At 40.8% G+C, this 26,100-nt stretch overlaps 3 protein-coding genes across 4 annotated transcripts in view; 1 reads left to right on the forward strand and 2 right to left on the reverse strand.

Moving 5' to 3' along the window:
* Positions 1-202, forward strand: part of CTNNAL1 (catenin alpha like 1) — a 56,023-nt gene extending 55,821 nt beyond the window's left edge. The window contains exon 19 of the mRNA XM_058830567.1: positions 41-202. Within this exon, the coding sequence (XP_058686550.1) occupies positions 41-202 (162 nt within the window). The remainder of the gene's footprint in view (positions 1-40) is intronic.
* Positions 150-5,122, reverse strand: ABITRAM (actin binding transcription modulator). Its single transcript, XM_058830571.1, has 6 exons — positions 4,990-5,122; positions 4,863-4,914; positions 2,561-2,690; positions 1,773-1,849; positions 1,632-1,701; positions 150-1,563 (listed from the first exon to the last, which is right to left on the reverse strand). Exons 1-6 carry the CDS (start codon positions 5,051-5,053, stop codon positions 1,435-1,437), a joined length of 522 nt encoding a protein of 173 aa, XP_058686554.1. The 5' UTR covers positions 5,054-5,122; the 3' UTR covers positions 150-1,434.
* A 136-nt stretch (positions 5,123-5,258) lies between these two features.
* SLC39A6 (solute carrier family 39 member 6) lies at positions 5,259-25,387 on the reverse strand. 2 transcript variants are annotated; one of them, XM_058830569.1, is made up of 11 exons: positions 25,301-25,387; positions 24,446-24,743; positions 23,185-23,966; positions 21,820-22,000; positions 21,361-21,530; positions 19,869-20,078; positions 18,141-18,210; positions 16,491-16,868; positions 11,273-11,353; positions 8,692-8,882; positions 5,259-8,586 (listed from the first exon to the last, which is right to left on the reverse strand). In XM_058830569.1, the coding sequence occupies exons 3-11, from the start codon at positions 23,935-23,937 to the stop codon at positions 8,434-8,436; spliced, it is 2,187 nt and encodes a 728-aa protein (XP_058686552.1). In that variant the 5' UTR covers positions 23,938-23,966; positions 24,446-24,743; positions 25,301-25,387; the 3' UTR covers positions 5,259-8,433. The 2 variants fall into 2 exon arrangements, with proteins under 2 accessions (XP_058686552.1, XP_058686553.1); XM_058830570.1 differs by lacking the exon at positions 24,446-24,743 and having other exon boundaries at positions 25,301-25,374.
* Between the last annotated feature and the right edge of the window lie 713 nt (positions 25,388-26,100).

The following is a 26,100-nucleotide window of genomic DNA, read 5'->3' on the forward strand; positions in this document are numbered from 1 at the left end:
CTGGTTTTTTTTATGAAATCTTTGTTACATACATACACAGAATAAAGCGGGAAATGATTGTCTTAAGCCTGCTCCACCATGGAAAGAAGACAGAATACGAACTGGTACAAATGCACGTACTCCAGAAAGAAGAGTGGACACATTTGGCATCAAGTCTTTAGAAAATCATGTAACAAATATGACGTTTTTAGAGAGCAAGTAATCTTAGCACTGAGAAATGCAGGAACTCCCATTTGAAAATGTAACACTTGCTGAAGTTTCAGTACTGCTTTCATTTGTGGAAAGTCAAGCCAGGTTAATTTGATATAAAACTGTTGACCTTTGTCACATCTAATAGATGTCCCATTACTTAGCCATTAAAACACCAGCTAATCTAAATGTTCTGTATTTTTATAATGTGAATGCCTTTCCTATACTCACTATTGATACCGATTTTGTAATTAATGCTTATGAATGTCTTAATGGATTTGTCAACCCAAAGATGCTGCTAATAGATATTTTATGTAAAGACCCCCGTGCTGCATACATTATATGTAACACTACTGTTAAGTCTGTAAACTCATCTCTGGCCTATTTCAGTCTATGTATTTGATAAAGCAGAATCAGGAATATAGTCTGAAAGGCTGTGGCCTGAAGCACTGAAATGTTACCTTAGTTACAAGTTATACCTGCAATGAAGTAGTCCTAGGGAAAAAAAAACCCTCTTCCAATAGCTGCATTTTAATCTTGACATGATTCATCTCTACAAAAAGTGTATTTCTAAGTGATTGATAGTCTTAACTCAAACGCTTTTTCTTTTACCCTATTTGTAGATGGCAGTTGTTGCTTTCTTTTTTATTAAAACTTAGTGAGCAGACTCTAAATTGCCTGTAGAACCACTGAAGTATTATGCAGACTTGACATTATGCCATCTAAAATTGAAGAAAATAGATACTGATCATTACAAAATTCTGTACAGAGGGCATTATTTGATTTCAGGATACTATGAAAGTACAACTTGGTGTGAAATATTGTCAAGTTTATCTGCTCTTTGTACATAGGCTTTTGTTGCATTTTTATTTTCCATTCACCTATATTGTATTAGTTTAGCTAAATTACATGATAGCTAAATGCTATGATTTTTCTGTATGTACTATGCTTGAATTAAGCAGAAGCAAAGCTGATTGTGGAACATAAATTATCTCCAACATGCCATTCTGAACGTATTTAAAAACGTATAGTGCTAGAATTCAGAGAATAAGAAATTTTATATCAAGTTTTTACAGAAATTTTAATATCCAAACTACTTGAACTAGTTTATTCTTTTATGAATCAAGGAGTTTAGTTCCACTTTTAAAATCTGGCACTGGGCCTTTCCAATAGTATAAAACTCTCAGTGTACAATAGAAGTCACTTATTTAGTATCAAACACAGACGGGAAGTGTAGAATTGATTTCATGAAGCAGAACTGCGGCGTTTCAACAAAACTTCCTCATACTCCTTCTGCGTCAGAAGTCCCTGAGTTATACTCTTGCTTTCTTCAAATTTGGGTAGAACCACTGCGATGTACCCCTCAGTTGATGGCTAGAAAGCGAGACTGAAGTTAGCAGTGAAATAAAAGCTGAAAAATAAAGAACAAGAAAGTGTCTTACCTTTTCTTGCAGAAGAGCAGGATTACTAAGGATGTTCTCATTCACTTCAATCAACCGCCCTCGTATGCAACTGCAAAAGTGTTCAGATTCTGTAGATGTGTGTGGTATGTCAAGGTAAGAAAAAAATGGGAAAAACCTTACCTGTAAATGGTGTATTCCTCTCCATCTGATGAAGATATCCTGCACAGAGGGGCAAGTTCTGTTAAAAATTGAGCTCCCTGCATTTGGAAAATAAATAAACATGTCTGTAGTTTTAATTACGCAGGGCTTGTGGAAGTATTATCATCAGCAATGCCTAAAAGGAAGGATGTGTGACAATTATGGGTCATTCCAAGTTCCAGAGCTGTGCTTCCCTACAGAAGGGAAGATGCCAATTTAGTTATGTGCACAGATCAAACAGAAGCTTGTTACAAGCTTACAGATTTTGTCATAAATAAGTTTCTTGAGACTAGAAAACTTGTATTTTCATAAGACCAAAGTCAGGAGAGAGGAGAGGAACAGTACCATTGATTTTGGTGTAAGCAAGTTAAACTGCATCATCAAAAAAACACCACACTGAACTGGCCCATCTGCTATCTCCATCTGCTTGAAAAAAAGAGTAGTCTCCAAATCCTTTACATCTTCTTAGAAATAAACTTTTATTATTTCAGGGATGTTTATGTCCCTCTGTACACTACCAAAAAAATTACTAGGAGTGAGTGCGTTTCAGCAACACTGGAAACCACCAGTGTTGTAGGAGCATTGCGAGACCCTGGCTGCGACAGGCACAAAGGCACTTCTTGAGGAAGTCTGAATTCTTCAGGTGCAGAGGGGTTGGTTTTAAATTAAATACTAAAGTAACCTGCTGGGTTTCTATCCAAAAAAGGACAGAAAGATCTCAGGCAGTATGAGAGATTAAAATGAAAGCTAAGGAAATCAAAAAGCCATACCCTTTTTGACTTCCCGGAGACCTTATTCTGGAGTCTGCTACAGTTTGCACTGATTTGGTAATTAATGTTTTTTATTGTTTTCCCACTTTGAAGAAGAGGGTGGGCTTCTGCCAAGGTGATGACACAAATTCTGCAAAAAAAAAAAGAATATAATTATTCTCCTGTAGTTGTAAGAAGCCACACCTTTGTGCTCTAAACAAGTCCCACAACCTTCTCTGACTATCTTACTTGACAGCTGCTGTACAAAACTGAATGAAAATGGCATTCTGACCTAAAACCACTCCCACAGAAAATGCTTCATTTTAAGATACCAGACTGGACTGTTAAAAGCCCTACACTTCTTACTGAAACAGAACTACTGCTTGTAAATAAGCCAGTGCTGTTCTAGCTGTTGTGCCCCATGAGAGCAGCTGAAAGAGGTACTCACATTAAGGCAAACAAGTAAAGCATGATGTACTTTTGTCACAAAATGTAACACAAAGCAGTGTTTCTCAACAGCTAAAGGCCCTTTGTAGTGAACAGTTACAGCTGATGAATCCATCAGTGACCTGGGCCTTAGCTAACTTGCTGCTTGCATTTCATTGTTTTCTAAAGGAGGGTTATTTCTTACCATGACACTGGACAGTTTGAGACAAGCCCAGCTGAAGAGACTAGGCCTGCCTGGCCTAGAACCATGCTTAATGCACAAGCATGAACTTGACAGTAAATGAAGAGTGGAAGCTATTCTGTTTGAGAGTATAAAACCTACAGCAAGCACCAGAATCAACAGAAGGGTGCAGAGAAAACCAGGGCACAGAACCAGATCTCTCCCTGTGGATGCTGTATCCATCTCCCCACACTCCTCCTTGGGAGTTCTGGCTGCGTATCTCCCACAAGAGGGAGCTGGACTCTGGTGAATGCATCCAACATGTCCTAGCAGCAAAGCCACCTCCCTTCACCCCAGCCTCCTTCTAAGGGGAAGATGACAAATTATCTTTGAGCTATCACCTCATGGAGCTGAGACCTGGCAAAACAAAAAAATCAAGAGACAACTTTACATTGCCTAAAAACAGCAAACTGAGCCACAGCCCCATATGTTATTTATATATATATATATTAAATTGTTATTTTACCTTAACATAATAATGGTAAAATACTTTGCAGAACATCTGGTTAAGCTGCTGTGAAATCCAAGGGTCCTGATATTTCAGAATTCAAAGTAGCAGTCTTCATAGACAATTGAACAAATCAACAGGATTTAAACTATTGTTTTTATTAAGACACCCGAGATTAGTAACCTTTAGTATTCAGTACAAATGGAAGGGTGTCCTTCCCTGCTGTTACTGTCACACCTCTTACTTGAAGGTACTCTGGTTTCCCTTCTAAAAGAATTGAGGAAGAACTGCAGGAAATAGCCACAGGTTCTGCCCTGTGCCAAGCATGCCCTTCCTTTTACTCTGAATTCCTAGAGCAAGCAACTCACCAGGAACACAAATGCTGCCTCACCTTCCCTCTGGAACTAAACAGAATGCTCCTGATGCCCTAACATCTGCAGCAGGGGGAGGTAAGGTATGGAAGGAGACTCCATACCTTGAGACACATCAGGTACAGGTTGATCTACTCCAAATAATGATATCCCGCTATATCCAACCAGAAGCAAGACACTTTCTTATCTTGCCTTCACCATCCGTTAGTGCACAAATGTACAAGGAAAAGCAATTAAGTTTTATCTAGAAAAAGCTGAATGTTTGTTCAAACTGAAGGAGTTCTAAATCAAGTTAAGCAGACACCTTCAAAATGTCATTACGGAAAGGCCTTTTGGAACGTTGCTCTTGTGCTGCTGATGATCACAGAATCAATTAGGTTAGAAAATACCTCTGAGATCGTGTCCAGCCTGTGACCCAACACCACCGTGTCGCCTAGAGCATGGCACTGAGCGCCACGTCCGGTCTTTCCAGAGATATCCCTAGGAACAGTGTATGGGGCCCTGTCAGCAGGAGAGGGTGCAAGGGAGCGAGGGCAGCACCACGGACACTGCTGAGCAGTACGAGGGGGGTGAGCGGGGGCCCTCAGCGGGGAGGAGGCCAAGCCCCACTGTTTCTCATTGGAGAAGTAATTAAAGGATGGGAAGGCCGATTTGCCACTCTCCCACCTTCCCGGACAAGGCAGGCTCGCCCGGTGCTGTGTCCCAGGCCAGGCCTGTCCACGTTCCGGCTGCTGCAGCCACCGCCCGGGGCTGCGGCAGCGCCGAACGCAGCCCGAGGCCTCCCGAGCGCGGGGCCCGGCGGCCAGAGGCGGACCCCGGCTCCCGCCGGCCACTCGCCTGTTGGAGTGCTGCAGCACGCAGAAGTCCTCGCACGGCCGCCCCTTCACGTCTGCAAGAAGGGCACAAAGAGGAGTCAGGGCCCCGCCGCCACCCCGGCCCGGCCCGGCCCGGCCCCCGGCGGTACCTGGCTTGTACCAGCGTGTGAAGTACCGCTCGGCGCCGCCCGGCCCCGCCGCCCCCTCAGCCATGCCCAGCCCGGCCTGGCCCGGCCCGCCGGCGCGGCGCGATGACGGCGGGAGGGCGGCTCCGGCAGCGGCGGCCCCAGCCCGGCCCTCTCCCCGCCCCGGCACGGGAAACCCCGAGGAAATACAGCACTACCGTTTAGTTTTTGGGGTTTTTTTTTGTTTTTTCCTCGTATCTGCATCGCTGAGAAAAACGCTCAGACGTTTGCGGTTTGGTTCAGTGGTTTATTTTCTCTAGCACACAGCAATACAGTAACAGCTGCAGTGACCATATATACACACACCAAAAAAGTACTTTAAATTAAAAAAAAAAACAAAAAAACAACAAAACAAGCAGAAAACCCCACCCACATTCCATTAAATTATCTTTTTGTTTCCTGCTCGTGGAAAACATAACCACCAGTTTTTCCACAGAGATTTTAATTGCACTGGTGTCTCAGTTCAGGCAGCAGGAGAGCCTCTGTGAATTCCATTAAAGCCTTTGAATTCCATTTCAGCCTGGGCTGTGTTTTATATAAACATAAAAGAGTTGCATTCCCACAACACACCTGGCATCACATTTAGGCACAGAGGATGCAGAGAAACCGTACCAGCACCTGCTCCCCACGGGCCAGGCAGGGGAGAACTTGAGAACCTCCACACCTTTGCTCTGACTCCTGCTGCCCAAAGTAACATGACATCTTCTGTACAAATACAGGCCAAAACCATTAGAAGAATATGTTACAGAAAAAACACAACCCAAAATTTAATCCAGCACTGAACTGAATCCAGCTCTGTTTACCTGCATCTAGCACAGGCACTAAAGGCAGCTGTAACAGCATAAATTAAGGTCTGTACCATTATTAAGCTACAGCTGAATACACAAAGCAGACACATTTATTATCCAGAGTAGCCAGGCACAGTAAAAACTGCTGCAGAAAAATATACCCATAAAAATAAAGGGCTACTTAGAGGCTCTGCCCCACCAGTTTGCCAAACAATGAGTATTTCCAACATGAATACATTGCAACAGATCCAGATTCTACTTTATAAGGCTGACAGAGAAATAACAACAAACCAACTCAAAACAAACAACAACCAACCTTTTTTCATCCTGCTGATACAAAACTACAGCAAGTTTCAGTCTGTAGCCTTCTCAGTTATCAGTTTGGACAGCTGCCTATCATGGACATTTCTCCATCAGTGATTGAAGAGCAGTGAATGTGTGTAGTATGCTTGTATACAGGATAGACATTTCTGCCCACATGCTCTAAAGGCGATTCATTTTTCTTATGATTAAATTAGCAATGTGTTCTGATATGTGGATATTTTAATGTCAGTCGAGTACATCAAAAGTCAGCCAAGAGCCCACTGGAAACAATTAAATTGGTAGATTTATCTCCATAGTTTAGTCATTGATCTTAAAATCTCCTGAGCAACAGGCTACCCGCCTGCTTCCTGTGTCAAATCCAGACAAGAGAAGTCCAGCTGAACTGGCAGCTATTATGGCTGTAGGCTAACAGAAACCAGCAGTGAAAAATTCAAAGCAAACTGAGCTCATCCAAGTCTGAAATCCAGGACTACAGATGCCCCATTTCTGTAGCAGCCAGGATTGTGGTGCAGACGATGGAAGCCCCACAGGCTAAAGTACGCTGCATTTATGGAGTTTTCCCACACCACAGGTAAACACTGTGCCCAAGCCCTAAAAAGCCCGCTAGGACACAGGGATGCATTAGGAGACCTGAAGCAAGTACACCTTTCTCAACTCCTGGCTTCAAAGGAGGTGCAGAACAGGATTTCACCACTGTGAGCAGAAAAGTAAATAACAATCTTGCTAACCTGAGGAAAGGCTGAAGGAAGAGCAGACCCCTCAGACCTCTCAATGAACTGAAAACATTTTTTGTTTGTTTTGTTTCAATATCATCTGAGGTGATAGAATGGTTCCCGACTTCCATTGTGTGACAGACCAACAAACTGTTTTAACCTGTCATACACAGTATCATCAAGAACTTCTCTGGTTGTTCAAGCTTTTTATTCAGCTGATGATTTGAAGCAGTGGATTAGAAATAGGTTCTAATTGTGTTATTTCTAGGATCTTTAAAGCCAGCTAGTAAGATAGCGTAATTCTGTTATTTATTCATAATTAAACGACTTTGTTCACCTTTCCTACAAATGCAGAATTTCTTTTGCTATTGGTTTTTTCCAACCTTCTTCCTTCAGTGACATTCAGGGTGGTTAAACGTATTAAGACTGTAGGCTTAAACTATATACTTAAGTATACACTTATCATCCTTAACACACTGTTTCTCTAGATTATGGTACCAAAGAGATTTTGTTATTTTGGATTTCTCAGCTTTAGTTCTTGCAAACAATATAGCATAGGTTTGTGTGCAGTCACACTGAACTAGAAGTAGGCAGCTCTCCCACTCAGCTCATTTTCCCAAAGTAAATCAACACTTTACTTCAGGAAGCTGTTGTAGGAAATGACTGTTTATCTCAGCCTGTAGCACTCCTCCCCCTTGATATCAAACAGGCTTTAATACACCTTTGTCACTTCAGGCAGTGTAAGTGGGATACAACACTGCTTTTAAAGTCTTTTTGATGGAATTCACATATCTTAAAGCTTTGGCAATTTAAGAACTGGACTTTTGTTGCTGATTTGAGAAATCAGTGAAGAGCAACTCCTATCAGAAGGGATGAAACAAGTTAAACATTTGACGTAAACACTTAGAACACGGTTTTATATTAATTTGTTTGGGGTAGAAACCAACTGGAAAAATACACAGGAATCCACAAGCTACTGAGAGAATCAGCACCACCACAAAGGATGGAATGGACTTATCTGCCTTTCTGTATAAACCAGGTGGATGCAGAAGAAATGATGTTTTTACCAAAAAACACATGCTAACCATTATGTTTTGTTCTCATTTTACTTTGCCCACTGTGCTTTGTATCCACTGATTCTAACTGCTAAAAAAAAGCCCCACTGTTGTTTTATCTATTTAAACCAACAAAACCACAGAAGTAAAAAACATTACATATAATTACATACAGTAAATAAATTCAGTAAAAAAACCAACCTAACCCCCCAAACAGTACAGACAATACAAATAATATAGATTTGGCCATGTTTTACTAAGTACCACTCTCCACAGTACCATAAGCAATGCTAAATCCCAAGTAAAAAAAAAAACACAATTAAAAACAAACAAACAAAACCCCAACAAACCCCAAACTTTACAGTTTCCCTTTCAATCAGGCAAGAAGGGAGGGAAGTACACAACAACAAAGCACACCAATAAAAATATCTAGTCTATATCAAATGTACCTTCCCAATAAGAAAATTCGTAGAAGAAAACCCCTACCACTTATAATTTAACACCAAGGTGTCTTCCTGGCAACCAGGATTACAAGTTTATGCTGAATACAATCTTATGTTCAAATACTGAGATAAGCAGCATTATCCCAAAACCCAGGAGAATCCCAGCATTCTGTAACAGGAAGTATCCCCACCGGCTACATCCATGGTCACTGGCATCATTGTGGAGCATTTCAGGTACCTAAACAAACGAGAAAGTGTTAAATGCCTTCAAAAGAAACAATTGCTTCAAATCATTAATTCTTAAGCTGTGTTATACAAAATTCAAATAGGTCTAGGCACTTACCATATCCACAAGAGCCACATACATGAACAAGCCAGCAGTAAGTGCAAATATCCACATTGAAACATTGTCTGCATAATGACCAATAAGGATGCCAGTTGCCATACCAAGATAGGCCAGCATAGCTGACAGAGCGTTATAAAGCACAGCTTGCTTGACAGTCATACCAGCTTTTAGAAGGACAGCAAAATCTCCTGTAATGAGGAAAAAACAAGACAAAGTTTTCATTCTCGTGCAAGTACTGCAGTGTTGTCTTATTTACAGTTCTCTTACTTACAGGATTACTAAGCTACTTTTATGCTGTTGTTCGCCTTTTTTTTTTTTTTTCATTCATTAAATCAGAAATCACTGAGGGACAGAATATTAAAGGGTACACATGAACAGCACCACAGCAGCAAATGCTCTAAGTTTAAAACTTTAAAGTCTCTGCATTTTTGAAAAACTCAGCTTTTTGCTGAATCACAGAACATCCAGACTTGGAAAGGACCCACAAGGATCATCAAGTCTAACCCCTGGCCCAGCACAGGACCATCCCCAAGAGTCACACCATGTGCCCAAGAGCACTGTCCAAACACTCCTTGAATGCTCAGCCTTGGTGCTGTGACCACTTCCCTGGGGAGCCTGTTTCAGGACCCAAATATCCTCTGGGTGAAGAACCTTTTCCTGATATCCAATCTAAACCTCACCTGACACAACTTCAGGCCATTCCCTCTGGTCCTGTCACAGGGCAGAAGAGATCAGTGCCTGCCCCTCCTCTTCCCCTCATGAGAAAGCTGCAGACTGCAATGAGATCTCCCTCTCAGTCTCCTCCAGGCTGCAGAGACCAAGTGACCTCAGCCACTCCTCAGATGGCTTCCCCTCAAGGCCCTTCACCATCTTCGTACCCCTCTTTTGGATGGTCTCTAATAGCTTCATATCCTCAAGCAGTTTGAATTTAAATTACCACTAAAATGCTGCAGTACCTGATATGCTTGAGTGTTCCTAAAAATATTCCAACTCAATTGCATATTCAGTTTATTATCCTGTAAATGCTCTTTGTACTTTTAATCTGTTTTATAAATTTAAAATAATTTCTTTATTAATTTCTGTAACTGATCCTTGACACCTTATTTTTATTTGAAGGAATGATAAGACCACCAGCCAGAAACAGATTTTCAGTAATTCAGAACATATTTTTTCTAAACCAGAGTAATATAAGCTTATTATTTGAAAATAAAATGGATTCTTTATAAGTTATCTCCAGTTAAAGTAAACAAAAGTGATTTTCAAAGCTGATTTGCATCATTTGTTACAACAGCTTTTCCTACAAGCTATTGCAATTAAGATGAACTGGTATATTAAAAACATTGCTTAGCATTAACAAAAATGATACAATTTTATTCCCAGCTAACCTCAACTTTTGTTTCAATTTTCCTAGGCCACTTCATCTCCTCTGGTAAAGAAGGTATTTCTATCAAGTTTTCTTCTCTGATAAAAGAAGTATGATTTAAATTTTAAAAGCTTTTTTTTATTATTTCTAAAAGCAACAGAACAGTTGAATCTAAAATTATCAGGTTCATAAGATGAATTTACTTCCTATATCTGAACTAAAAATATTTACTATGTATAATTAATACAAGTTCCATGATTAGTATGGAAGACTTAATTCCTCCCAACCCATATAATCAGGTATGTTTTCTCCACAATACCACATTTCTGTGTAATATTACTGTACAAATACATCAAGCTGTTACATAGAGTTTAATGTTTACACGTACTGGTTTACAAGCTCCATTAAACTAAACTGAATGTTCTACCCTCTGGGGAATTAAACCTTTAAAAAAGGGAAAAAAAGGGAAAAAAAGGGAAAGCAAACTCTTGTTTCTTCATTCTATACACCAAGTATGACTGTGACCATGACAGCTAAAAAATAAACACCAGTTGCATATCTGAAATAATTTGACAACTGGAAAAATCAGCTTTGTCTCGAGTTCATCTAAACACATCCATCCTCTTCTCACCAGCTGCCCTTCAAAAGGGCCAAATACTGAACGCATCTTGGAAGACACGACAATAATGTCTCATGGGGCTGAACACGAATTTAAATCTCCTGAGCTTGAAAGACAAACTGTTTCTAGAAAAATTTCTAAGCAGTTTCAAGTTTAATTTAGAGCTATAGCAGTTCTTTGCAAGACTTAATGAAAAAGCAGCAAATGTTATACGAAAAGTACTTTGACTAATTGTGACCTTCCTTTTAGCAGCACAAGCACAGGAATAAAATTAAGGAGAGATGTGAGAAAAGCAAATTCTGTCATGCATTCTCCTGTAATTCAAAACTTATGTTATATACAAGGAGAATAAAAACTACAACTAAAGTAGACAGAAAAAGCTGTAACTGCAAGCGACAGCTTTAAACAAAGTAGCTGAAATAGTTAGATTTTAAAACTATTAATTGAATTAAGAAATGGTTAAACAGTCTAAGGAAATCAGAAGTATCCTTGAATAGACAACCCGACACAGATGAAGTTTTCTGATCAAATTTTGTTCTCCCACATGCACTTCCAAGTACATAACCATGCAGCATATGGAAATGCTGGTGTCTTACCTAGCTCATGAGGTAATTCATGGCAAAATACAGCCACAGAAGTACTTAAACCACTAGACAACCCTTCAGTAAAGGCTGCTCCTATGAAGAGACAGGAAAAAAAAAGCAAACAAAACATTCAGACATCAAGTGCAGAAGCATTGTTGCACGTGCTTGTGTCATATTAGGACATATATTACACTCAATTTTTTCTTAGTGGAAGCATTTAAACTTTAACAGAACAGTTGTTTATGATTCTTAAATCACAAAATTCTTCTTCCAAATCTTGCTATTAAATCAAATTTCACGATCTTATTTTTGAACTAAGCCAAACATATTCCAACAACACCATTCCCAAAAAATGCAATTAAAGGAAATACCATCTAAAAATACTTTTTTTAAAAAAAGATACAAAGGGAACGAAGCAGCTCAACTGCACCTGAGAGTCAGACACCTTAAGAAAGTCAAGACAAAAATAAGAGAAGCTATGAAATCAATAGTGACAGATCAACTTCTAAGCATCTTGCTTTTAGGTAAATTCCACAGCAGCTTGCTTTTAAGTGGAGAAAAAAAGCCCCAAAACCACAAAAGCCATTTAAACTAGTCCAACAGTCCTCATCTTTCTCATCTTCTCTGCTCCTCCTGTTGCCTGCCATTTTTCTTGTTTGGCAGCAGCTCAGGAGGACACAGCACACTGCAGGGCTGCACCACAGCTCATACACTGCATGTCAGGTCCCCAGCTGCATGGAGAGCCTCTCCAAGGGTGCAGAGCCACATCCAGCTTCCTCTTCAGCTGCTACCAGGAGCCTGCCAGCAAACAAGATGCTGCCAACAAGCAGTCAAAGAGGCACAAAGCCATGTCACAGTGGCTGGCACACAAGGGACCCAGGAGTATTGCTCCCACAATGGCAATGACTCCAATGGAGACAACTCCTTGTTTTCACTGGGGGAACTACATGCTGACCTAATTCTTGAGGGAGACATGGCTATCCAGGTCTTCAAGTGCAAGAAATTACTGATGCTCCTCCCTGAGAGATGACAACAACAGCAACATTATGTCTGAGGTGTGTGCTGTGGCATCCAGGCAAGAGGATGCAGGACATGGTGAGCAGGCACCTTTGGATGAGTGGTAACAAACTGGATTGAGAGGGTCCTCAGAAGAGGTTCTACAGAGGCAAAAGCCCAAGCCCATGAGACTAAAGAGGAAGGCAAAACCAAAGTAGCACTGGAACAGAAAACATGAACTCTGAGATGAGTGACATTTGAAAACAGTCAAGTCTGGCAACAGGAAGAACCTGTCCCCACTGCAGCTACTGATCGGAAGAACACGGTCATGGCCCTGGCAGCAGAGGATAAGTGAGCCCTTGCCCCATCCAGCAGTTCCGTACATCAGATGAGAAGTACAAAAAGAAAGGAAACATTTTTTTTTAGTGATAGGAGATTCCCTCCTATGCAGAAAAAAGACAGACCTGGTGACCTGTTGGCCAGGGAAGTCCATGGGTTGCCCAGAGCCTGCCTGAATGATCCTGTGGAGACGCCTCCAAAGCTTGTCTGGCCTCTCATGGATAGACACCAACTGCCGACAGGGACAGAATACAATTCACTTTGGAGTTTTTTTGGCTACCTCCATAAAGGGGTTCCTGGATCACAGAGAGCTCCAGTATAAAAGTACATGTGAACTGCAGTTCAGACTCTTGGTCAGTCAGAGTAACACTAAGAATAAGGTTACAGATCGTCTAGGATCAAGGAAAGGTGGTGAGTAAGCCTACCTATGAACACAGGACATCACCATTAGCACAAAGAGCCTCCAGCTGTGGGGGAAATAGTACTGGGCACACAAACCAGGATGCTCCTTACTTGTACTGGTAATGGCTTCCTGCTACACATGACACAAAAGCCAGCCAGGATTAGCATTGTAAATTGACCAGCTGCTTAAAAACAATGAAAAACTGATGGCAAATACTGCAAGAAATGACATCTTGTGAGCATGAGGTAACTGAGTTTAGGACACAGGAGGAGACTGGAAGAGGAAGAGGCAAAATTGGGACTTCAGGCTTTACTGAAGCAGACTTTGACTTATTTAGGGAATTGCAGCACAGAATACCCTGGGAATCAGTCAAAAGGAAAAATGTGCCCAGAAGGGGTGGCCAGTTTGTAAAATACAGAGATGCACAAACAAGCCTGTTTGTATGGGGACACTTGCAGAAGATGTGCCCTGCTAAGCAGTGTGTCCTAATAAATTAAGATTCAAAAAGGAAGCACACAAGAAATAGGAACAAAGACTGGCAACAAGGAAACTAAAAGCAGTGGAACAAGAGGGAAGAAGACCAAAGCCCAGCTTGATCCAAAACTAACGAGACTCCAAGGACAGACATAGCAGTAAACATGACAAGAGGCAAAGCACCAGCACAGCCTTCATCTCAGTCTTTGTCAACAAAGCCAGATTCCAACTTCATTCCAGAAAGAAAGAGACATCAGAAGACAGAAGTAACAGTTCAGAGAAATGCAGAAAAAACTGGAAATGTTCAGGTGCATCCCAGGATGGGAATCACCTGAGGGTACTGACAGAGTTATTAGTGTGACTAAAAAGCTGCTGTCGATCATGTGTGGAAAACCACGGCTACAGAAGGCCCCACTAGAACTCTGGGAAAAGGACAACATTATCCCCATCTTTAAGAAAGGCAAAGAATGGGACTCAGGAGCAGTCAGTGTCATCTCAGCTCCTGAAAAGATCACGTGAAGATCATCCTCTTAAAATTCCTGTCCAAAAGCTGCATCCAGATTGAGGAGATAATAGACCATACAGATGGTGAATATAACAGAACTTTAGTAGGATTTCTGACACTGTCTTATCTGGGTAAAGAGGAAATATGGGCTTGCACACTGACTGGACTGCTGGGCTAACAGGGCCTGGTGGCTGGTGAGAAGTAGAGCTCACCAGAACAAAAACTGCAACCCAATTTTTTTCAGTATCTTCACTAATGATCTGGATAAAACAGATGGCACCAATAGAAAACTTAGGGGAAAGCAGGGAGAAAGTAAGGGCTGAGGTGATAAACCAAACACTAGAGCTTTAGACAAGATCAGGGCAAACTTAATACTTAGGAAGTTCAAAGAGAAAAAGAAGGAAGTAATCAAAGTACAAGCTTAAATATCAAGAATATTTCTTTTTATTTTTTCACTGCTAAAAAGAAGTCCTGAAATGTTAACAAACTGAAGATGAAATTAATATATCTGGCATTATCCCCTCTCAAGATGCTGATTTATCTTAAAATATACTTTTAAGACACGACTTCTCTCAAAAGCTAAAGAAAAAAATACGTATGCAAGACTAGTGTAAAAATAGTGCTCTGCATTTTACTTATTTAGTTGTAATTACACATAAAAGTTCAAATCACAGATGATCCTTTTGCACAAATGAGTCAGATGCAACAGTTTCACATCTTAATAAAAAAATAAGTACTTTTAAATCTTGTTCCTACCTAATTAGCACAACAGATTTGAGGAAAAAAAAACAACTGATGAAACTTATGAATAAAAAATCACATGAAGTGAATGAACTTAAATGAAGGGTTATGCTGGCTAAAGCTATCTTTACAGAAGTGTTCACTTCTTCTTTAAAATACAGATGAACTACTACGCAAGTAGCATTGGCATTTTTACAACACCATCAAATTGATGTTTTCCCATAATACTTTTAAGCACATACAGAACTGAAAGAAACCCATATTTCCATTAGCCTGAACAAGCTACACAGCAGGACTTCTGAAAGCTATTGCTCTCACTTGTTCAATAAGCCTTTATTAACCTTTCTCATACTTTTCCCTTCATAACTATAAAGTCATAGCTCCTTCCCAAATCTCCCTAATGCCAAGAGGTAATTGATTCTGTGTCATTTGTATGCAAATCTTCCTTCTACCACATTTTTCACTACTGATCTGCTCAAAAATTTACATTTCATGCTTCAACTTTCATCAAAAATGAGATTAAATCAGAAAGTCTCTTTTCACATTACACTTTGAATTGACTGAATCTGAACAACTGCAAATATTGCTGTGAGAAAATAGTTATTATTGGGTTTCCTCTTCAAACAAGAATGAATTTTTTCCTACAATAAAATTTACAGAAAGACTGATACTGCTGAACTGCCTCCAGTATGCTAAACAGCCTGGAAATGAATCCAATACCTGTAAAGATTAGTCTTAAATACAATAGTCAAGATCAGGAAAGATTAGCATAAGTACTGAAGATTATTGATTTGACTTCACTTTCTGTAACTTACTTTAACCTTTTAAATTCAATATACCTGTAGTCTAGTTATCCTTCTACGAAAAACATGAGAGTTCCCAAACCTGACCTCCCAGACAGAAGTCCAAAACAAAATATTCAATCTACTATTTTTGTGATAATGAAATATTTTCATTGAAACATTGTCAAAAAAGACTGAGCAACTACATGCATTAAGGGAAGAATAGGGGCATGAAGTAAACAGGAACAAAAAGATAAACGTTTTGTTTACAAGTAAAATTACTGTTTATACCTGATCAATTTTTTTAAGAGGGACTATTATGCTCAACTTTAGGAACAAGGTTTCGGGTGTAGTATAACCACTGTTTCAGAAAACAAAATTTTCAGGCTAAAACAGATTGAAACCAGGGCCTCATATCCCTACCCACCAGTCCTCTGCAGAAACACTGATGTGTAACCAGGACCCAGTATAGGCAGGCAGGCAGATATGCCAAGTATAGAACCTGACCTTCCTGCATCACAAAAGAAGATGAAAGAGAAAAAGAGGTAAAGAAGCCAATGTACCAGTGGTCTGACTGAAGTGAAAAAAACAGTTACTTTGCATGTGATGAAAAATACAAGCTTGTCCTAAAAACAATTAACATTTAAAAAATTGCTAAGCACTTGCAGGCACTGAATCTTAAATATTTTTTATAAGCCTATCTTTAGTTTTGAAAAATGTTAGCTTTAACACTTCAAAAGAAGGAAATGAAGCCCAGTTTATAGATTTTCTAATGAAACACAGCTGCAAACACATAATTTCTTTTTCATATATCACCTCCAGGTTGTTAAGCCGGAGATTTTTCTTACTCATTAAGATGATGCTCTGAGAAAAAAGTTTAGGCTTCAGAGATCCTCTAATTAGCTACATCCCTAAAAGACGTAAGAGACAGCTAGAAGACTTCACTGCCTTCACATCCAAGGAAGCTGCAGCATCCAAGTTAGCACTTACCAATGGCCAGTCCATCACTAAAATTGTGCAGTCCATCTCCCATGATCACCATCCACGCCAGAGTTGCTATCCCTGCGTCCTTCAGTTCTTCGCGCGAGTAGCGCTGACTGTGACTGTGGGGGTGATGGTTCTGATGATGATGGTGGTGCAGAATGTGATGATAGTCATGGTGATGGTGACTTAGATGATCTGTCTGTCCTAGAGTATCGTGCAAGTGAGAATGGCATTTGTTTCTACAGCCCCTGGACACATATTCATTGTCAACTTCCTCTTGATGAGAATGAGCTATCATCACTTCTTCTTCCTCTTGTACAGTTGGCTGCTGAGAAATGAAGGTTGATGGATCTTGGGAGTCTGTCCCTAGATAGCCCTCCGGCCCTGTTACAAAAAACCAGAGTACAATATTACACATTTTTAAAATAATCTAAGAAGCAAAGATACAATAAACAGTTTGACTATGTGAAGCAGTAAAGAAGTTTAGAAGTTGAGACTGATAATCCAATTTCTTGAACCAGGAGATTTTTTTGAAATGCTTCCACAACTTATTCAGACTTCAGAAATAGTTCCCAATAGCTCAAAATAAGGAAAACTTTTAGTTTCTGTCCCCTACTGCTGAAGCAGCCCTCACATTATGGCCACAAATGCTTCCTAAAAGGCAAAAAATCTTTTCATGTAAGACTCACTGCGATTTAAACACAACAGCAAAAGGCTCCAAGTCCCAGTTTCACAGCATGACGACTGTTAGTTCAATTGCTTCAGAAAAACCAACTATCTGAAAAGCTTGTGCCATTTAATTATCTCAGGGCTCAAGAAAGAGGATTATGTGATGGATAATTTTGGAAACTGTATTTCAACTGCATTTCGTGTATTTCAAAACAAATATGGGCACTTGAGTTTAACACCTTGAAAATAAACACTAAAAAACAAAGTCATCAATACAGATCATGAAATACCCTCATATGAACATTGCTGACACACCACAGTTGGGTCTTTTAACTAATTTCTAAAACTTGATAAATTATTCCTCTGCAATTAAAGGAATAAATATACCTTTTTTTTTTACATTACAGACAAGTATTTCATCAGTTATAAAATTACTCTGAAAAACTGAACATCTCTTTTAGCAACAAGAGCTAACAAGCAACTAGTCTGGTGTGTTTTGGCTTAAAGCATGATCATGGGGATACATGCTCATTTGCACTCTGAATGTTGAACTTCAAGTATTGTCTAGAATTTTGTAATATTACACGTACAAATAAATAATAAATCAAACGAACAAAACCCAGAAATCTAAATAATGAGTTGAGTCATACATATAACATCTAGCAGTGCAAAGAGAAGTGTAGAAGTCAGTAGCTGTATTGCAACATTCACAGAATGACTTCAACTTCTGCAGCTAAATCCAGAATTAATAGGCTTTAAGTTCCAAAACTGAATTCACTACTTCTAACCCACGAATCCTTTTCAAAGGAAAGCAGCAGACAGACTTAGTGCTCTACATAACAGCAGACAGGTTTTGTTTTGAAAATAATTCAAATAGGCAGTGACCCAACCTACAGTAAGAAGCAGATCTACGAGCTGCAATCAGTCAGGTGTTTTGTAAACAGTGCTGCCACAGAGTAACAACAGTGTGATATTAATGCGACTTACGATCATCCGTATCCAACTTTTCTTCATTTGCTGAAAACTTCTTACTTTCTCCATCATCTTCATTTTTTTTCTTATTCCAAAAGAAAATACTGCAGTTACGAATATTTTACTTGTTTTTCAGGATATACATGAGCAACATTATATTCACAACATTTATGCAGCCTGCACAGGAAGAGGACAACATGGAAGCCGTATAAAGAGTGTAGAAAAGGAATATTAGAAACTTACTAAAGTAAGATGACAAAGGTTCCTCAGGCTCCATAAGAGGGGAATAAAAACAAAACAAACTAAAAAAAGACCACAAACAAACAGACCAACCCACACACATAAATGCCCTACATTTTTCACAAGAAATAAGCAGGTTTTAATCTGAGAAGCGAACATATCAAATGGTGAGTAATTTATTCCACTAATTCTTTTCTATCATAATGTCAATATAATGTTTTTTTAATAATGCACAGAAAGAAAACCAAGTAAAATATCTCCTTGCCCACTAAAGTCTGTATCACAACAATTTGTGATCAGGGACTCAATATCTAGGAAGGCATAATTAGTCTAACTGGAAAGCCATTCCTTGTGGCTAGGAGGAGACAAAATTCTTGCTGGGCTTGAAACTCTTCATATTCTTTCCTGTCAAACAAATTTAACTAGATAGGGAAATCTCACAGTCAGCTTAGCTTCAGTATAAACCACACCAACACAACCTCCCATGATGAAAGAGTTTACATGGCATCTGCCCTGTGACTACTGCCTTAATGACCAATTTAATGAGAAAACTAAACAGAGTTTATCAGTCTTTGAGGCAGCCTGGCAATTAGCTATTTTTAAACTAATTTAAAATAATTAGTATTTACTAACTTTGTTCAAGTAAGGCTTAGCATTGGTTGGAACCAGATGACCTTTAAGATATCTCCCAACTCAAACCACTCTATGATTCTACTGTATCACCAACTTCTGCTTCATCTTTCTTACTGAGTCAGCTTTGATATCATTCTTTATTCCTGGCTACACTGGACTTTAAAGAACTGTTACCAGCAACTGTCAAGTTACCAACACTAATGACCTGCCAAAATCCAGTTATTTACCTTACACATAAAAACCAGTATAACAATCTGAGAGCTGTGTTTTTGTGGAAGAGAAGGGAAAGCACCAAGGGGTTTGACAGACCATGTTTCCTCACAGAATGCTATGCCATAAAGTCACTTTCTACAGCATATTTGGATGCTTATTTATGTAAGCACTTACTGCCAACCCTTACCTGTCTGTGCAAGTGCCCTCCTCAACAGCAGTACAATACTTGTACAATGCAAATTTATTACATCCAGGATTGGAATAAAAATAATAATAAAACCAGTTCAGATAGTTATAAATGTCTCAAGATGTCAGATGTAAGTCAGTAATGAAGTGACATCCTAAATCACTCCATTAAAACTAAAGATACAACTGGACATTTGCTTATTAAACAATTCTCTACAATGTCAAAGCCTGTACTATATTGTCTGGTTATGGAAATAGCAAAGAGCCTTTAATAAAAGGATAACACAAAAAGGTTTTCACATACTTTAGAAGTGTATGTGTCCCTAATGAAAATGAAATTCTAACACTAATCTAGTCAGCCATTGCTATAAAAATCAATATATATATTATATTCATGGAAAGTTTTTTTAATAAGTGTTTTCAGAAATGAGTATGCAATACATCAGAGCTACGAAGTAATAGTCTCCCCACCTTTTTCTTCTTGTCCTTAAATTGCTTTATTAAAGTGATCAAATGCTCCACTAGAAACATGAAGTACAAGCCTCCAAGTGCTGTAAGTCCTTTCCATGTAGAATCCAGGTAAGCATTCTCCTCTGTACTTTGAAAAACAAGATGTTTGTACATAGAGCCTTTTTGATCAAGCAGAGGCTTTTCGTGGTGATGGTGATGGTTTCCATGAGACTAAGGAGAGAACAAAAAGGGGAAAGTCATTATATCCAAAAGAACTGTAGTGTAAGAAACTTATATTCTTCACATCATTTTCCTCATGTCTGTAGTCCAGACTTAACAGCTTCCACAGGGAAAATGCTCTGCTTACGGACTCAAACAATTACAAAAGAATCCGTTGGCTGGAAATTTGTTGTAAGGAAGAAACACTGCAAGGACTGAGAACAGGTCTGGCACAGGCCCACACACTGAAGCTGCAGAGACACTGTTTAATCCAAGGTGTACAGCTGTCCCTACACAAACTCCTGACACCATCAAGGGAAACCACATTTTAAGCAGTGGTCCCAGCCAGCACAGCAGTTAGTTTCCCATCTAAGAAAACTCATAGATGTCAAACAACTTTTTCTACAAGGAAGTTGGCTGAAATTTTTTTCTTTAAAGAAAGTCTGGCTTTTCCTCTCCTTACTGGATACTGGTATGTTCAGAAATAAAAACCCTTTTTTCCACATCTCATTCACACATGTTCTGATTTACATAACCTCACACAGCAAATGCGAAATTAATTGAAAGGAAAAGGAACTACGTGGCGGATTACAGAATCTGCAGTCACTTTTATCCATTTTATTTGAAAGCTGGAACAAGTTACTTTTGGGAGAGGAGGTAGGGGAGAGAATTTAAGAACTTGTTTAAGAACTCCAAGAAAGGTAGAAATTTAGCAATCATATTCCCAGTTCATTGTCCCTATTATCTAACAGCAATTCCAAAATCTATCAAGTAGTATTTTCCCCAGGACTTCAGAAATTATGGATTCTGGTAAAAAAAACCAAAAACACAATGGGTAAGCCATCAACATAAGTGGCTTGTAACAAGAAATAGTTGGTTATTCATTTCACATTTGAAGTGTCCAGTGAGCAATTTCCACTATCTCTAAAGTCCATTAAACTGGGGAAAAAAAAGGGGGCGGGGGGGGGGGGGGGCAGCAGTACTGCAGTAAACCACTAAGAAAATTTATGCAAAACTCTTGTACTCAAAGAACAATAAAGGGACATGGCAGCACATATGACTAAGAACAGGAAATAAAGAGTGGGATAATGCTATGAAGCTCTTGAACTTTTAAAGACTGTGAAATTAATTATACAGATGTTCCAAATGGAAAACCTTTCTATCAAACAACCTGCATAACAGGGTTGAGAAGTGACTCATCAAACGGGTATGAACTAATAGGGCACTAATACATACAGCTGTCAAGTTCTCTGCTTTGAGATAATGAATGAATGAAACAGTAATTAACACTTACATGTGGAAGGAGGTGTAAGAAGGCATCTCCACTCAAGGTCCCAACAGCCAGTGCCACAAGAAAACTCAGAAGAAATTTGAAAAATACTCGATTCATCAGTGGTACCAATATAACACCCAGCAAGGAAAGAAAGCTGATGACAGAGATGGATATAAAGCCACCAATCCAAGCTAGCAAAAAAAAAAAAAAAAAAAAAAAAAAATATATATATATAGTAACAACAGTAAGTAACAGCTGTACATGATTTTGTTTGCTTAACATTTCTATTATTAAACACACCTGATCATTCAACTAATCAGATGTTAACAAAAGGTATGCCACCAAGATTTCTCTCTAATCTTGGTGAAGTGCCAAAAGAAAATGACACTTCTTACAACTGTGAGAATAGGTTTCTTGGATTTATAACCAACAAACGTTTTTCCATTAAGCTTCAATGTTACAAAAAACACCCCAGCCTACCTATTTGCAGAGAGTAACTTTTTGGAGGAGTTTCAGCTTTTTCACTAGTAGCATGGACTATGCAGTATTTGCCATCGATCTGGTTAATAAGAGCTGGACAGAGATAACTAAATTCTGTAGCAGTCAACAGTACTTGAGTGCCTATTCCATGCGACTGCATCAGTTTGGATGCATTGGAGCACTGTGGAAAGAGACATGTTAAAGATTAACCAGGACCAAAATACCACGATACACCTTAAAAGGACTGCACATCCCATCTTAACTGAAATGCATCACATGAAAGCCGTTATATCAACACAGCTCAAAAACCAGTAACAAATCCTTTTAGTAAAAAATGTACTTCCATCCCAATCCTGCCCCAGAAAGCTGGTTTGGGAGTCTGCTGGGTAGATGACGTGTAATTATTACTCATTCTCAGCACAAATGGGTCAGATGCTTTGATGTACAAATAGAAAAAGCCTGATACCTTTCAGTCAGTTTTAAAGGCCACCTAAAGAAGCATTAACAAGGTCAAATACCTTTCTGTAGCAGTGGCTGCTGTGGAACATCTTGTACAAAGCATGTTGTACATACACTCCCTCGAGTAAATAGCTCCCCACTGTATAACCTACACACAGTCTCAGCGGGTTTAAAAACCAGCAGTACTTCTGCTTCAACAGTGCAGAACACAGCAACAACTTGTGAATTCAGCACCCACCATCACATGCCACACAACGCCTACTCAGAATTACCTGGCACGGCTGCAAACATTAAGATGCTGCTTGCTTCTTAAAGCCTTTAATGGAAAAGGATCTGACTGTTTTAAGAAAAATGTCTACAACACAACTGTATTCTTTATCCGTGCTAATTTTATACTATTTTAAAGTAACGTGGCATTTTGCCACAGCCTTTTTTAGAGTTGTTTTTTACATACAGTTGTTAGATGGGGAGTGGAAGGTGTTAGAGGAGGACAGTTCTTACACTATCACAATGTGAGACAGCTTTGTCAAGAATCACAGTACCTTAACTGGATTTTTTTACTTTCAAGCCATTAATAGAAAAACTAGGCAGATTCCTGATTTAAGGCAAAACTGCAAGTCTAAAACTGTAGACACTTTTCAGGTTTAGTAACAGTTAAATATACAAATCATAAATACATTAAACCAAGTATACGTCTAAACTTAGTTTTCCTCTGAGCTTGTGAGCATAACAGCATATTACCTCAAAATGTTAAGTTCCAAGGAAAGCTGTTTGCATGTGTTTGGCTACGGGTATTGCTACACCACAAAACTTGCACCCAGGTAAACAATAAGCATCTGAAAAATAAGCTGTGACAACATTCCTGGTGGATCAGGATTTCTGAGAATACAACAGAACCAGCCTCACCTCCTGAGTGCTTTGTTTTTTCAGTTTAGAATAGAGGTAGCTCCCTTCTTCCTTCGGAGAAGCACGAGATTCGTTTGTCTTCGTGGCACCAAGCCAGGAGGCATTGCGGCCCCCTGTGACATTAAAGGTACCAGGGCCAGCCGCACCCACACGAACAACCATCTTGACTTCTCCAGGCTGCACGTTCTGGAGCTCGGCGTGGCCACCTGCGGAAGCGGTGATGACGGACGCTGTGATCTCATGAACCGTGTTCTTGCTGCGCACAAAGTTCTGCTGCCGCTCCACGCTTTCGGCTTTATGAGGCTCCTTTGCGTGGCTGCTCCTGTGGTCTTTGCTAGCATCAGATTCATGGTTTGGACAAGCAGTCTTCTCAGAGCTTTTACTCAATGAAACGTGATTATGATGAGCGTGATGATCATGGTCATGGTTATGATGGTCATGACTGTGGTCATGATCATGATCATGATCGTGGCTTATTTTAATCCTTTTCATTTTATCTATACCTATGTTCTGTAGCAGTTTTCTAAACCCATCAATTGACAGAGAGTTGTTTTCTCCATAACGATTAAAAAGTTCTTGAAGGTGCAACTTCTGTATTAGTCCTGCCAAGTCACTATTAACACCCACTGTCTTTTCTGGAAAAGCTCTCTCCGATGTATGCACAACAGTAGCTGTCTCCACTCCATGGTGGTAACTTTCACACAGCAGTATGGAAAATGATACAAGGAAAATAACTGATACCGTACTCTCCATTGCAGTTCCTTTTCAGTAGTGAAAATAATCTGGGAAAAGAGGAAAATTTAAATAGTTTGCACACAACCAATCACATTGTCCTTTCTAACACACAATCATAATTTGTTTAAACAAAAAAACACCACAATGAACAAAACAAAACCCTCCTCCTCAAAGTATCAATGCAGCAAGAGACGTTTAAATTTCTTACACATTTAGAACTTCTCCCAGATGTGTTGCCTCGGGCAACAGAAGAAGCTGAATGCCACAGTGAGGTAGGTCACTGGCCATGAACACCTCCCCAGGTGCCAGCCTGCCTTTGTTTAGCTCTGAGTCACTCTAATATGGGCTATACAATGAGAGCCCTCAAGGGTGCACCAACTAAGTTCTAGGTCAGGGTTTTCTCGTGCTTAAAAGAAGCCCTGTAATTTCTCTCTTAGCAATGAATAAGCAATAAATTACACGTTCCTGCTTAAAAATCGAAATTCCCAACCCTTCATCACTGGTTCATCACAAGCCTCTCTCTCACCAGAGGTTCTGGCAAACCAGCTGGGCAAGTGTTTCCAGCCGTCTACAAAAATTTGGTTTTTTATGCCGTCACGTTCCGTCTTTGTTGTAACGTTAGTGTCGCACGGCTCCTTCCACGAGGCAGCAGAGCATTGCTGTGGACCGCGTGCTCACAAGTGTGAGAGTTTGTGCGCTTCATTCCACAAACACTTCAGCAGGGCTGCGAATCAACTCCCGCGGAGCCTGCACGCAGGGCTATCCTGCCTCAGCCCTCTTCCAGGGAGAGATGGAGAACCTCCGTTGCCAAAATATTAGTCAGCCTGAAAAACACCACAAAAAAAGACGGGGAAAAGAGACGGCTGCGAGGGGACCTCGTCGTTGTCCATAAGTATTTGAAGGAGTACCGACAGGACGGATCCAGGCTCCTCTCGGTGGTGCCCAGCAATGGAACTGGCAGAAACTGCTGCACAGGCAGTGGCCCCGGAATATGAGGAAGAACTTTACTGTGAGGGTGACCGAGCAGTGGAACAGACTGTCCAGAGAGGGTGTGAAGTCTCCCTCACTGGAGACAGTCAAGAATCGTCTGGACGCAATCCTGTGCCACGTGCTCGGGGATGACCCTGCTGGAGCAGGGCGGCTGGACCAGACTCTCCACCGTGGTCCCTCACAGCCTGTCCCCCACTCTGCGACCCGCAGGAGCCGCTCAGCGCCCACGGCCCCCGCTGCGGCCCCGCACCGGCGGAGGCGGCCCCGGCCGCCCGCGCTGCCCTGAGCGCGGCGGCTGCGGCGGCTGCCCTGAGTGCGGCACACGCCGCACCTCGAGAGGCCGCCGCAGGAATCGGGGTGAGGAGGGGGAGGAAAAGAAGCCCGAGGTTACCTCTCCCGCCGCCGGGCCGGGCTGAGCCGCCCTCCCGCCGCTGCCTGCCCGCGCCGGCCGCGCCGCGCCCCTTCCCTTCCCTTTCCTGTTCCGGGTACGGCGGCTCCGGTGGAGGCGGGGCCGCCTCACGTGCGGCCCGAGCGGCCTCACGGCACCGGAGCCGCCCCGGGAGCCTGCCCGGGGTCCCACCGCTCCTGTCCAGGGCCCGCAGCCGAGCCTCCCGGTTTTCCAAAGGGGTGCCTGCAGTCACGCTAGGACACAGAATCAGCAGCAAGGAGGAGGTGACCCGGGAGGAAGGCTGGATCCCAAGAGGCTCCCTGTTTCAGAAAACACTGAAGTTTGAATTTAGTGTTTCGTGGGAGGTGTGAATAATTGCCAGAGAGTTAAAAGGATGAGAGTCAGAGAGGTCTCTTCCTCCCAGAAAACACGAGTCGTTGAGGGCTGGCAGCGCTGTTTTGGATGATGGCGCTGGGTGTGGCAACACACACTTGGAGGCTGGGAAAGGGATTTGTCCCGGTGTTTAAAAGAGTACGTGTGTGGGCAAGCAAGGGCCGGAATTGGGCTGGCCGGTTGTGAGCAAAGGGTGCGGGTAAGTGGCAAGGGATGCCGGGTTTCCACGGCATCCACAAAGCCTTTGCGGTGAGCCCTGCTTGGTCAAACCTGTCATTATAATTAATCTTCTGGCATAAGAATCACTCTGTGCACCAGGACAAAGAGAACGTAAGAAAGGACTGAGATCACCATGGAGAAAGGCTTGAAACTTGCTAAAAACATGCTGCTTTCTTCTGAAAAATATATTT

The sequence above is a fragment of the Poecile atricapillus genome, chromosome 2 (genome assembly GCF_030490865.1).
Source record: "Poecile atricapillus isolate bPoeAtr1 chromosome 2, bPoeAtr1.hap1, whole genome shotgun sequence".
Lineage (NCBI taxonomy): Eukaryota > Metazoa > Chordata > Aves > Passeriformes > Paridae > Poecile > Poecile atricapillus.

What these genes read in the sequence shown, in the direction of transcription:
- ABITRAM (XM_058830571.1), bottom strand. Translation starts at nt 5,053, where the DNA reads ATGGCTGAGGGGGCGGCGGGGCCGGGCGGCGCCGAGCGGTACTTCACA. An exon ending in CACACGCTGGTACAAGCCAG is followed by an intron (nt 4,915 to 4,989) that starts GTACCGCCGGGG and finishes CCCTTCTTGCAG; the next exon opens with ACGTGAAGGGGCGGCCGTGC. An exon ending in GAGGAATACACCATTTACAG is followed by an intron (nt 1,702 to 1,772) that starts GTAAGGTTTTTC and finishes ACACTTTTGCAG; the next exon opens with TTGCATACGAGGGCGGTTGA.
- SLC39A6 (XM_058830569.1), bottom strand. Translation starts at nt 23,937, where the DNA reads ATGGAGAGTACGGTATCAGTTATTTTCCTTGTATCATTTTCCATACTG. An exon ending in AAAAACAAAGCACTCAGGAG is followed by an intron (nt 22,001 to 23,184) that starts GTGAGGCTGGTT and finishes CTCTTTCCACAG; the next exon opens with TGCTCCAATGCATCCAAACT. An exon ending in TGAATTACCTCATGAGCTAG is followed by an intron (nt 8,883 to 11,272) that starts GTAAGACACCAG and finishes TCCTCATTACAG; the next exon opens with GAGATTTTGCTGTCCTTCTA.